A 12,557-nucleotide genomic window follows, 5' to 3' on the forward strand; every position below is an offset into this window, starting at 1 on the left:
TAATTGTTCCAAAGCGCTTTAGGCAAGCCAGGCTGGAGATCAGGGCCGGTCGAAACGTGGCTAAAGCTACTACTACTTCAGCATGTTAACTTAACAGAGCAATGGTCAGTGCTCAGTTTACAGAGAGAGAGCTCAACAGTCTGGAGTAAAGGAAGTGTTAGGGTCCCAGGGCTCGGCTTTGGGCGCCTATCTGTCTCTGCAAAGTCAAGAACACAATCAATGTCTCCACAGACAGACCTCACAGGACACAAGCGATGTCTCCACAGACAGACCTCACAGGACACAATCGATGTCTCCACAGACAGACCTCACAGGACACAAGCGATGTCTCCACAGACAGACCTCACAGGACACAAGCGATGTCTCCACAGACAGACCTCACAGGACACAATCGCTGTCTCCACAGACAGACCTCACAGGACACAATCGATGTCTCCACAGACAGACCTCACAGGACACAAGCGATGTCTCCACAGACAGACCTCACAGGACACAAGCGATGTCTCCACAGACAGACCTCACAGGACACAAGCGATGTCTCCACAGACAGACCTCACAGGACACAAGCGATGTCTCCACAGACAGACCTCACAGGACACAATCGCTGTCTCCACAGACAGACCTCACAGGACACAAGCGATGTCTCCACAGACAGACCTCACAGGACACAAGCGATGTCTCCACAGACAGACCTCACAGGACACAAGCGATGTCTCCACAGACAGACCTCACAGGACACAAGCGATGTCTCCACAGACAGACCTCACAGGACACAATCGCTGTCTCCACAGACAGACCTCACAGGACACAAGCGATGTCTCCACAGACAGACCTCACAGGACACAAGCGATGTCTCCACAGACAGACCTCACAGGACACAAGCGATGTCTCCACAGACAGACCTCACAGGACACAAGCGATGTCTCCACAGACAGACCTCACAGGACACAAGCGATGTCTCCACTGACAGACCTCACAGGACACAATCGCTGTCTCCACAGACAGACCTCACAGGACACAAGCGATGTCTCCACAGATAGACCTCACAGGACACAAGCGATGTCTCCACAGACAGACCTCACAGGACACAATCGCTGTCTCCACAGACAGACCTCACAGGACACAAGCGATGTCTCCACAGACAGACCTCACAGGACACAAGCGATGTTGACCGGTGATTATGAATAAAGGGGCACTTTTTACCATATTCTAACATTATTCCTCCATCAAAAACATACCTGGAGTAACATTTAGCTCCAATCACGCTAGTTGGATGAATCCTGTTTAGAAAGTCCTCTCCCCTCTGAGCGTCAAAATTCCCCGAAATCTCTCCATAAATCATCATTATTAACCTGTGTAATTTCCTCTGCAGCCAGTAGATGGCACCAAAACTCAGTTAGGAAACAGCGGAGTTACAGATCATGAGATGCCAAACTAAAGGTTCTCAGGAGCATGTTTAAAGGCTAATATTAATACAAATAATGCATAATATTTGTCCTTTAAATAAACGGTTAGGGTTAAAGTTACTAATCACTGGCAAAACGTTGAATGGTCCAGTTCATTTGTTGTTTAACGTGAGGACCATGTTAAATAAAAGTATGCTACTACACAGATCCATTTTTATCTGTGATTTTCCTCCCAGACGCCAGAGTCATGTGATCTGCAGTGAGGAGAAAGTAGTGAACTGATGCCCGAATCGCTCAATGATGCACTAGTAGTCCACTAGTGCAGGACTGTGTAGTGAATGAGGGATCAGGAACTACTGCCATAAACTACATTTACGTGCATATGACCAGTTAGAATACATATTTCACTAAAAAGTTGTGAAGATGATTATATTTAAGATTTATTGACATGTTTGCCTTTCCAGTTTGACAATTTGGTTCATGTTTATTAATGATACGTCCTGGTTTATAATGTTACTTCCTGGTTGGCAGCAGAGTTCATTCAGCAGTAATTACAGAGGTAATTGTTACCAAGCAACCATAATGTGCCAAAACCTATATGAATTACACAATAGTTATTAATTAGTTATTAGACAAATAATAAAACCTAATGACGCCTTTATTTTGTTGAATTAATGTTTAAACAGTCAGAACAATTGTGTTTGTTGCATGTAAATTGTCTCTGCATTTTGGATCTAATGTCACTTTTTGATGACATCACAGAGAGATTCTGCTTTAGAACTCAACACTACTTCCTGTATTTTTTTACTTTTGTTTTTCAACTTTTCTTAGAAATATTCTACTTAACTGATTTAAAATATACGTATTCGCCACAGGGAACTAACCCATTAAACTAAGTCATAATTAGAAAACACGAGAACCAGTCATACGTACACTTTAATGCAGTAAAATTGCTATTTATCAAAAAGTAAGGTTCTGTTCTTCTGAGCTGCAACCAAATCAAAATCATATAGAAATCATGCCCCATGTACCGTATCGTCCCGTCCCGGATAGCGTCTGGAGTGCTGGGTCCAGACCATTATTGCTGCTAATTCTTGCCCGCGGTGCCAGTCCATTATTGTTGCTTTTGTTTATTTGGGGACTGTAATGTGCAGAAATGGCAATTAGAGAGCGGCTTACGCACTCAGCCGTGTCGTTTCCGCTCCATCCAAAATAAACTGCCATCTGTTGCGTCTGTGTTCTGCCCTGAAATGCCTTTAACCCAAGCACCTTCTGGATCTACGTACAGTGGGTGTGGCTCGTGAAAATGATGAAGCAATTTGAGCATTTCAATTTAAACTATGAGGCAAAAAAGTTTCCGTACTCAGAGGTATTTGGGCATGTTGAATTGTCCAAGTGGAGTTTTGACAGACAGTTTGAAAGCTGTAATGTATTCACAACATGGAACTGCCTCCCGGGAATGATGGACCGTTTCCATAAAAAACAGATTGAGTCAGTGGATTTGATTATGTTTCTCAGTGTGGGTGAAGAAAACATTAAACAATCCATTGTTAAATTCAAAACGTAATCAAATTTACTAAAAAAAATAGAAGAAACAATGATTTGCACTCTAAAACTATGCAATGTTATATGAGACCCGCATCTGTTTTTTGTGAGGGAAAAAGTGGGACTTTCCACATTCTTCATTCATTTTTTTGTTCTCATCTGTTTGTTCTCATGGTGATGATGTAATCGCTGGAATAATAATTTAAATTATGAGTAACACTTGAATATTGTTGTTGTTTTCTTCACCTGTGAGTTAAGAAGCAAATTGTTTCCATCCATTTTCTACCGCTTGTTCCCTTTCGGGGTCACGGGTGACTGGAGCCTATCCCAGTGACTTCGGGCCTTAGGCGGGGTACACCCTGGACAGTGGCCAACACAGAGACAGAGACATTACAGACAGTTCACTCTCATGTTCATTCATTAGGGCCAATTTAGAGTCACCAATTTTTGCCTAACACTGAGACGTAACACGGAGTAACATGCAGACTCCACCCAGAGAGATCATGTGATGTTGGTCTGGTCCGGGAATCAAACTCATGATCTCCTTCTTGGGAGGCAAGCGCGCTAACCGCCTTTGCCACCGTGCACCCCGTTCTGACCTAGTTTGTGTCGCTGTGAGACGTGGCTAAAGCCAGAGTAAATAAGACATTCTTTATGTAATGCATTGTGTTTGGTTTATTTTGGATCTTAACCTGCCTTTCTGTCAATAAACAGGAAACAGTTGTTGGTCATGTGCTTTGCTGGCTTTTGCATATAAGTTTGAAATATGGTGGTTTATCACAAGATCACCACATCATTTGGTCAGAAATTTGTTGAGAAAACTATTATTTTCCGTATTTATCTGCCTTTGCCATTTAGTTTTGACCTGCTTGTCATCTTACTCGAAAGCGTTCCAGGGGCCGAAAACGAGTCAAAACAGCACTCAAATGTGATCTTTATAAAGTGGCAACGCTTATTCTGTGTATTTTTTTATCTTATCCACTACAACTCTAAATCATTTCTCTCCCCTCTTTAGCCGTTATGTCTGTGTCCTTGTGCGTGTGTGAAGGACCTGTAGAATGATGCACCAGCCTCCAGCTCCAGCTGTTGTCTGACTAGTAAACGCTCTCCAGGGTAAAGAGCCGCAAACCAGAGTGCACTTTCCCACAATGCACTGGGGGGCAGCTGTGCTCAGAATCACTGACTCGTTGACTTTTTTCATGGTAAGATGTAATGCAGTAGATGTAGTGCTGGTAAAGTAAGCGGCAAACTCAGCCAAGAAGAACAAGTTTCCTACTTTGTGCATATTTCCTGTCATTGTCAGATATTCTTTTATCAATTATTATTTTTTAATGATCATAAAAGACTTTGAACATCAATAAGCATTGATCCATACAACTACAACTCTCCATCATCCCCTTCATAAAGGCTCTCACCAGTAAAAAACAAAATGTCCCTCAAGTGAAAAGTGCTGTTGTACAGTAAATTGTCCAGAGATTGCCATGCGCCTGTTATCGTTTCTATCAATATTCAGCTCGATCTTTTGCTGTATTTCAAAGGCAGATAAAAGATCATTGTTAACCAAATGGTGCAACATGGATTTTTTTGCTAGTTAGTTCAACACCACAGCTCCACTTCATCATTAGCTCACAGAAGTATCTTATGAGCACACAAAAAATAACATGCACAAAATACAGTGATAAAGTCAGAATTTATTGTTTTGCAGCTTGTATTTGCCATTCTGAAGGATTTGTCATAGATGTGCGGTAGATAAAGTCAGCAACATGTCATAGTGAGGAGAGTGTTCTGGTGTGGGTGAAAACTCTGGATTCAACGGGAAACAAAACTTTTCCTCTTCATTATATGTACTTAAAGCACGACTGATTCAAGTGGAGTCCAACGAGTCGTAACAGACGTCTTTGACACGGCGTTACCTGTAAACACATTGTTCTGCAGATCACGAGCGTCACCGCACTATTCAGCCCGCAGCTGCCGTTAGCATTCTTATATAACTACACTATTTGAGTCATTGGACCACTTTATTCTTTTCCACGTGTAATTGAACAAATGTAGAGTGTATACTTTTATGCAATGCTGTGGAATTTTATTTGAGTACACCAGAACTCTCCAGCAGGAAGGTTTCCATGAAGACATTTCTATTATATTCTGCCATAAACTCACATACTTCCCAACTTATTTACCATCCCAGGGGGAGATAACGCATAAAAAAGCGGGAGATTGCCCACCTAAGCGTGAGATTTCAAATTTTGTCAGAATTAACAGAAAATAACACTAATAATAGGAGCCACATGTATGACGCATATTCGTCCCACGTTACGCTCCATAGTGTGTTTCTATATAAAACAAAACCATGTAGTGTAGAACTGATATTTATTTTCAACAGCCGCTTTATCCTTGTCGGCGCCACTATCTTTGCCAACGCTCAAGTCGTTCACTATCACTGTGGGACGTGTAGATTTATTAATAAATTCGACCTGCTTTGCATTCTGGGGGACGGAAACGCCCAGCAGCGTAATCACAACAAACATGGCGGCGCCCATATGTCCCCCCCGCTCGCCTTCGCTGCCAAAATAAAGGCTAACGACATAGAAAAGGTTTTTTATTAAAATATCTTCAAATCGGGAGAGTTGGGAAGTATGCACTCATTTAAGTCGCTTCTTCAGTTCCTCAGGGTCTGGTGAGTCACTTCCTTAGTATCTGTCTAAGGGAGGAGCTACAGTAAGAAGTATCTGTTATTAGTTAAGTCTGTAGTGTCGTTTGCTCCTCCCTTCAGACAGCTATGAGGCAGTGACTACGTTTACATGCAGTCAAAAACCCTTTCGTAATCGGAATATTGACTCAGCTACGCACAGCCATGTAAACACCAACAACTATTTTGAAAACCGGAATATGACCCCTGGGTTACTCCTCTTCCGGGGGGCTCTGGATGAAACGGGTAACGTGGGTATGGATGACAGAGCTCCGGCTGCATGTTCTTCACGTTCTCTTCTTTTTCTTCTTCTTCTATTCTTCTATTAGTGAAGAAGGTGAGGCAGAATCGTGGTTCTGGCGGTGGGTCAGCACAAGCACCAACGCGCAAAGCGACTGCTGCGGCCCCAGACTGTTCATTGTCCGACGTGCTGCTGCTGCTGCTGTTGTTGTTGTCTTTGGTTACAGGACGTGGAAAATACTTGCATTTGCATCATGATGTTCTCTGTAAGACAAGATGTTGTACTTGCGTCGCAGTTTTGGTCAGGATTTCCCATTGATTGTAATTACCATGTAATTACCATGTATGCAGGAGTAACATGCCTCACGCCTGTAAACAGGTCATTCTGAATTTGGAATATTGACCAAACCTGAATATTAACTTCATGTAAATGTAGACAGTGACTTTACCAGATCCCCGTCAGAGGAACTGAACTTGGATGAGGAGTGAAACGAAGCGAAAAATGTAGCTTTGGATTTGTACTATCTACTCCAGGCTGTCTAAAAATAGGCTTCTCAAATGTCACGTCTACCATGTTTTTTATACCCTGTGTAGCCTTCAGCTGGTCCCAACGTGACCTGGCGGCTTATTGTTGTGGCGTTGGGTAAAGTGAGGAGTCATTAGAGCGTCTGAATGTGCTGATGCTTACATGAGTCCTGGCCTTTATCGTGCCATCAGGCTCTGCTCTGTGTTTGTGAGTGTGAGAGCTCTGTGGCCTGCTGCGAGAATTGACTCCTTCTTGTGTTGCTTGAAGCTGCGCGTAGACGTTCTCTGCTAATGAGTGAGGCCCAGAGCCACTGTTCATTTCAAGCAGAGACTGGCACAGCTCAGCCAATAGGAGTCAGGCTAGAAAGAAGGGGGCGGGGCTATCTCAGGGGCACAGGAAGAGGTGATGACAGCAGTAGAAATACACAATATCACAGGCCGGTCCATGTTTAGTCCTGACTCTGGCACCAGCAGGAGGCCGGTCCATGTTTAGTCCTGACTCTGGGCACCAGCAGGAGGCCGGTCCATGTTTAGTCCCGACTCTGGCACCAGCAGGAGGCCGGTCCATGTTTAGTCCTGACTCTGGGCACCAGCAGGAGGCCGGTCCATGTTTAGTCCTGACTCTGGCACCAGCAGGAGGCCGGTCCATGTTTAGTCCTGACTCTGGCACCAGCAGGAGGCCAGTCGATGTTTAGTCCTGACTCTGGCACCAGCAGGAGGCCAGTTGATGTTTAGTCCTGACTCTGGCACCAGCAAGAGGCCAGTCGATGTTTAGTCCTGACTCTGGCACCAGCAGGAGGCCAGTCGATGTTTAGTCCTGACTCTGGCACCAGCAGGAGGCCAGTCGATGTTTAGTCCTGACTCTGGCACCAGCAGGAGGCCGGTCCATCAGGAGGCCGGTCCATGTTTAGTCCTGACTCTGGCACCAGCAGGAGGCCGGTCCATGTTTAGTCTTGACTCTGGCACCAGCAGGAGGCCGGTCCATGTTTAGTCCTGACTCTGGCACCAGCAGGAGGCCAGTCCATGTTTAGTCCTGACTCTGGCACCAGCAGGAGGCCGGTCCATGTTTAGTCCTGACTCTGGGCACCAGCAGGAGGCCGGTCCATGTTTAGTTCTGACTCTGGGCACCAGCAGGAGGCCGGTCCATGTTTAGTCCTGACTCTGGCACCAGCAGGAGGCCGGTCCATGTTTAGTTCTGACTCTGGGCACCAGCAGGAGGCTGATCCATGTTTAGTCCTGACTCTGGCACCAGCAGGAGGCCGGTCCATGTTTAGTCTTGACTCTGGCACCAGCAGGAGGCCGGTCCATGTTTAGTCCTGACTCTGGCACCAGCAGGAGGCCGGTCCATGTTTAGTCCTGACTCTGGGCAGCAGCAGGAGGCCGGTCCATGTTTAGTCCTGACTCTGGCACCAGCAGGAGGCCGGTCCATGTTTAGTCCTGACTCTGGGCACCAGCAGGAGGCCGGTCCATGTTTAGTTCTGACTCTGGGCACCAGCAGGAGGCCGGTCCATGTTTAGTCCTGACTCTGGCACCAACAGGCGGCCGGTCCATGTTTAGTCCTGACTCTGGCACCAGCAGGAGGCCAGTATATGGCACTAACATATCCAAGATGTACTTTGGTGCTAGGCCATGGAGAGACTTGTACACAAGCAGAGCTGCTTTAAAGTATATTCTCTGAGCCACAGGGGGCAGTGCAGAGACCTGAGAACAGGACTAATGTGATCATACTTCCTGGTTCTAGTCAGGACCCGAGCAGCAGCGTTCTGGATGAACTGCAGCTGTTTTACAGCTCGTTTGGAGAGACCAGTGAGCGGCCGTTACAGTCTAATCTACTGGAGACAAACGCATGGATAAGTCTCTCTAAATCTGGTTTAGACACTATACTATGTTTTTTAGATGGTAAAAAGCTGCTGATGTTATTGATTTGATGTGGCTGTTAAAGTTCAAGTCTGAGTCCATTATTACCCCCAGATTTCTAATTTGGTTTGTAGGTTTTAGAGCGAGACTCTGGAGGTGACACTAACACTTTCTCTTTGTTTCTGTGGGCCAAAAACGATTATTTCAGTCTTGTCTGAGTTCAGCTGGAGAAAGTTGTTTTGCATCCACAAACTGATCTGTTGGATGCAGTGACAGAGTGAATCCACTGGTCCATATTCACCTGCCGACAGTGAAACATAGATCTGAGTGTCGTCTGCATAATTGTGATAGGACACATTTTCACTGCGTATCAACTGACCTAACGGCAGCATGTAGAGGTTGAACAGAAGGGGACCCAGGACTGACCCTTGGGGCACTCCACAGGTCAGGGTCATGTGGTCTGAGACACAGTCACCAATTTCAACAAAGTACTTCCTGTCTTCCAGATAGGACCTTAACCAGTTTAGGGCAGTGCCAGTGATGCCCACCCAGTCCTCTAGTCTCTGTAAGATGATGACAGTGAATACCCCCCCTTTTTTATATATGTTCAGCGTCTTTGGGTCACTGAAAAGCGCTATATAAATAAAAGTTATTATTATTATTATTAGTGTCAAAAGCAGCACTCAGATCTAACAGAATTAAGACTGAAGCGTTGCCCGTGTCAGTGTTCAGGCGGATGTCATTTGTCACTTTGACAGGAGCAGTCTCAGTGCTGTGATGAGGTCTAAAACATCAAATGAGTTGTTTATTAAGGGGAAATCCGTGAGCTGTTGGTAAACTGCTTTTTCAAGGACTTTTCCCCAAAATGACAGATTAGAGATTAGGCCGGTAATGACTCAGGACTGCAGCATCAAGACTGATCTTCTTTAGGAGAGGCTTTATGACCACAGTTTTCAAAGACATTGGGAATGTTCCAGATTGAAGTAAACTCTGAATTTGCTCAAACTAAACCTTGACTGCTGGCCCTGCGACGAGTTGGCCACTATCCAGGGTGTACCCCGCCTAAGGCCCAAAGTCACTGGGATAGGCTCCAGTCACCCGCAACCCCGAAAGGGAACAAGCAGAAACTGAATGGATGCATAAACCTTGACTGGGCCAAGGACGGTTTTCCTCACTCCAATACAATATAAAATGACTTTGCTGTGGAAAAAACTGTTACATTGACACAACTCACAACTTTTTTTTCTTTTTTTTGACACCTTTTTCTGGTTTGTTCCCTCCCTCACGGTCACATATTCCCAGTGTTTCTCATGCTGTAAACAGAGTGCGTATGGATGAGGAGGTGCTACATCCTGAGCTGAGAGGGAAGCTGTTAAATGGACTGTGCATCCTCCGGCCGGCCTCCTGAGCATTACTTCTGATTGAGCAGTATTTACTGTGCAGGCTCAGCAGCGCTGCCAGCTCTGCCTGCTGCTGAGGCGGTGACACAAAATGTTACCTATGTCACATCAAATAACAAAGGAATTATGTTTTAGATTGAGTTATTAGCTTTGTTTAATGGCATGTACAGGCAGAAATGTAAACGTGACATTCTTTTCAGTATGAAAGTGTACTCGATGTGACAAATCTAAACAAGGTTTTTTTTCACCAGAATTCACCTGAACAATGTGCAAAAATGTCTTCTAATAGTAGTAGTAGTGGTAGTTTTAGAATTTGTGTTTCGATTCTTCGATTTTTACAAAAACACAGAGTCCTGCAGTGTGACTGAAACACTTTGTATAATTACATAATTGCTAAACTTGGATCATTTTTTAATACTGATTTTGAAATGATTGTCCTTTCTTTTGTTTCTTCTCGTTTGGACTTTTGGACTTGTTTAAACAAATCCTCACTTAAACACTGGCAATGCAAGCGTTTTAACTGGACAACAAACAAACAAACAAACAAACAAACATCACTCCAATGTTATCTTCTTGTATTGATTTCAAAGTCCTGGTTGTATAACGTATAGAGCTCTAAATCGGCTCCTACATCATGGACTTGCTGCACACGATCTTCAGGTTAGGGCCCCTTGATGATCTGTTTAAACCCGGGGGACCTGGCACGCCCTGCCCATGGCCCCCCGTGTGGCAGACTCAAGACACTATGATTTAGATGAGCTTTTGGTGGACCTATGGCTTTATATCTTTATTCTTTATTGTATTTTATCTTTCTTGTTATTTTTATTGCTCTTTGTAAAACACATCATTTAGACATATTAGGTTATTTATTCACTTTTTTCATAGCGAATGTGCTGAGGTCAATAATAATGTAGAATTAAAGCCGCGGCAGCGGCGATGATGGCTCTCGCCTCCCGCGCGACCGCCTTCCCGTGCGACCGCCTTCCCGCCTGTCCAGAGGCAGGAAAATAAAGAGGAGGAACTACAAAAATGAAGTGAGACTACAAAATGACCCGGGCTACAGAGTGCAAACGCTTCAAAAATCCTACAATCTCTCCCTCTCCCTCTCTATCTCCCTCTCTCTCTCCCTCTCTCTCTCTCTCCCTCCCTCTCTCCCTCTCCCTCTCTATCTCCCTCTCTCTCTTCTAAGTCTAAAGAATAAAGTAAAAAAAATTATGTCTAAAGAATAAAGCCTAAAGAATAAAGTCTAAAGAATAATAATTCTAATGCGGCACGAGAGGAAATGTCCCATCAAAATAAAAGCGGAAGAGGAAGTGAAGGCATTCATTGCGCCTCTGCTGGCCAATTGTGAAATTACGCAATATCTGTAATGCACTTTTTTCATGGCGTCTCAAGGAGAATATAATCCATGAGTTTCAAACAAATCAGACAGTGTTGAGTTTTTCACACAATGGGTAGGGGGCGCTATAGAGTAAATTTGTTACATGGGTATTTATTTCCAATGAGACCATAAAAACACATTAGTGAGTGAAATATGAGCTCCGTAGATCATTTCCAATAGGCGTGACTTGTCCTTGAAAACACAGAAAATTAAGCCTTTTTTGAGGGCGTGTTACGCGGAGGCTGTAAAGAATATCAACATTATTTTTGGATATTTATTAAATTTCAATGTCTCTAGAGGCAAAAGGTGTTGTTTTGAGCTCGATTGGACAAAAAACCTAGGACAAGTATGATTTTGAAAAAAAAAAGTCAAGCGTGGCGGTGCCACTTTGATTCGACATGACTGACTTCCTGTTTATCATAGAGCGATGCTGCCAGGTGTGTTTTACTCCTCAAAGGTCAGAGGTCAAAGGTAGCTCTATCACTGTCCCAAGTTTCATGTGCCTAGGCCAAAGATTAAGAACTAGTCGGCACTGTTGCGACGGGCGTTCTCGCAACCTCCATTTTATTGGAGTTCGGGCCGAGCCGATCGCGTCTATGCCCCCATGTGGGACATTCAATGCCCGAGTTGTGGCAAAATTTTACCATGAAAAACTATAATAAGAAACCATGGCAAGAACAATGTCTCGTCGCTTTCCATGTTCCATGGAAGGCTCGAGCCAATTAAAAGAGAAAAGACAAAATGACAAATTGACACGAACAGGACAAAATGAGACTTTCCCTGGACAGTTTTAGAACGACTTTTATCAGAATAATACTATAACACCACATGGTAACATAAAGAAGATGCAATTGTATTACCACTGTGTCGTCAAAGCCTTTTCTTCAGTGTCAAAATGCAGTTTGAAATGTTAGTATCACCACCAGACAGGACATTTTGTTGTTTTCAGGAGAAATGACGTGCTCTAATTGCAGCGTTTGCCACATGCGTTCCCGATCATTTGATAGTGATAAAGATCTTGCAGCTCCTAAATGTAATAAAGTAAATACATAGAGCTTTGTGTTAATTCAAAAGAATAACGTCACGACCTTGATTCCCTGACAACAAGCCAAAAGCTCCAGTCCACATTAGGGTTCATTTAAGTTCATCAGGTTCAACAATATCACCTGAACTTCCTCGTCTGACCACTGGGTGTCAGCACACTCTTATTGAACACCAGCCCACGCTGTGGACGCTTTCCTCAGATAGATGCAATAACAGAGGCTTTATTTTGGGGAGACGGTGGACATTACACTCTTCTGACTCATTATGTTGACTTGTTTACAACTGCACCGTTTTGCCGCTTCACTAACCGAAGTCGAGTGGATATTTTTGTGAGCTAAAATGTTGTTTTTGTACGGGTTTCTTCATTTTTTTGTAGGTCGGCTGCAGATGTCTGAGGAGCCGCCGAGGATGACGGCTTGGCCCTGAACCCACCAGTATGTCAGGTGAGACAGACAAACACACTCAGGACG

General features: G+C 44.3%; 1 protein-coding gene across 4 annotated transcripts in view; it reads left to right on the forward strand.

Annotated features, from left to right (window-relative positions):
- thrb (thyroid hormone receptor beta) overlaps nt 1-12,557 on the forward strand; it is a 149,264-nt gene that overhangs the window by 110,087 nt on the left and 26,620 nt on the right. For 2 of the 4 annotated variants that reach the window (XM_072447369.1, XM_072447370.1), the window contains one exon: nt 12,464-12,530. In XM_072447369.1, the coding sequence (XP_072303470.1) occupies nt 12,524-12,530 (7 nt within the window). In that variant the 5' untranslated portion in view covers nt 12,464-12,523. Of the gene's footprint in view, nt 1-12,331; nt 12,531-12,557 lie in introns of those variants that run through there. The other 2 variants (XM_072447368.1, XM_072447371.1) reach the window with 2 other exon arrangements.

This window comes from Eucyclogobius newberryi, unplaced genomic scaffold (genome assembly GCF_026437365.1).
Source record: "Eucyclogobius newberryi isolate DKJ021-1_F unplaced genomic scaffold, fEucNew1.0.hap1 SCAF_16, whole genome shotgun sequence".
NCBI classification, from domain to species: Eukaryota; Metazoa; Chordata; class Actinopteri; order Gobiiformes; family Gobiidae; genus Eucyclogobius; species Eucyclogobius newberryi.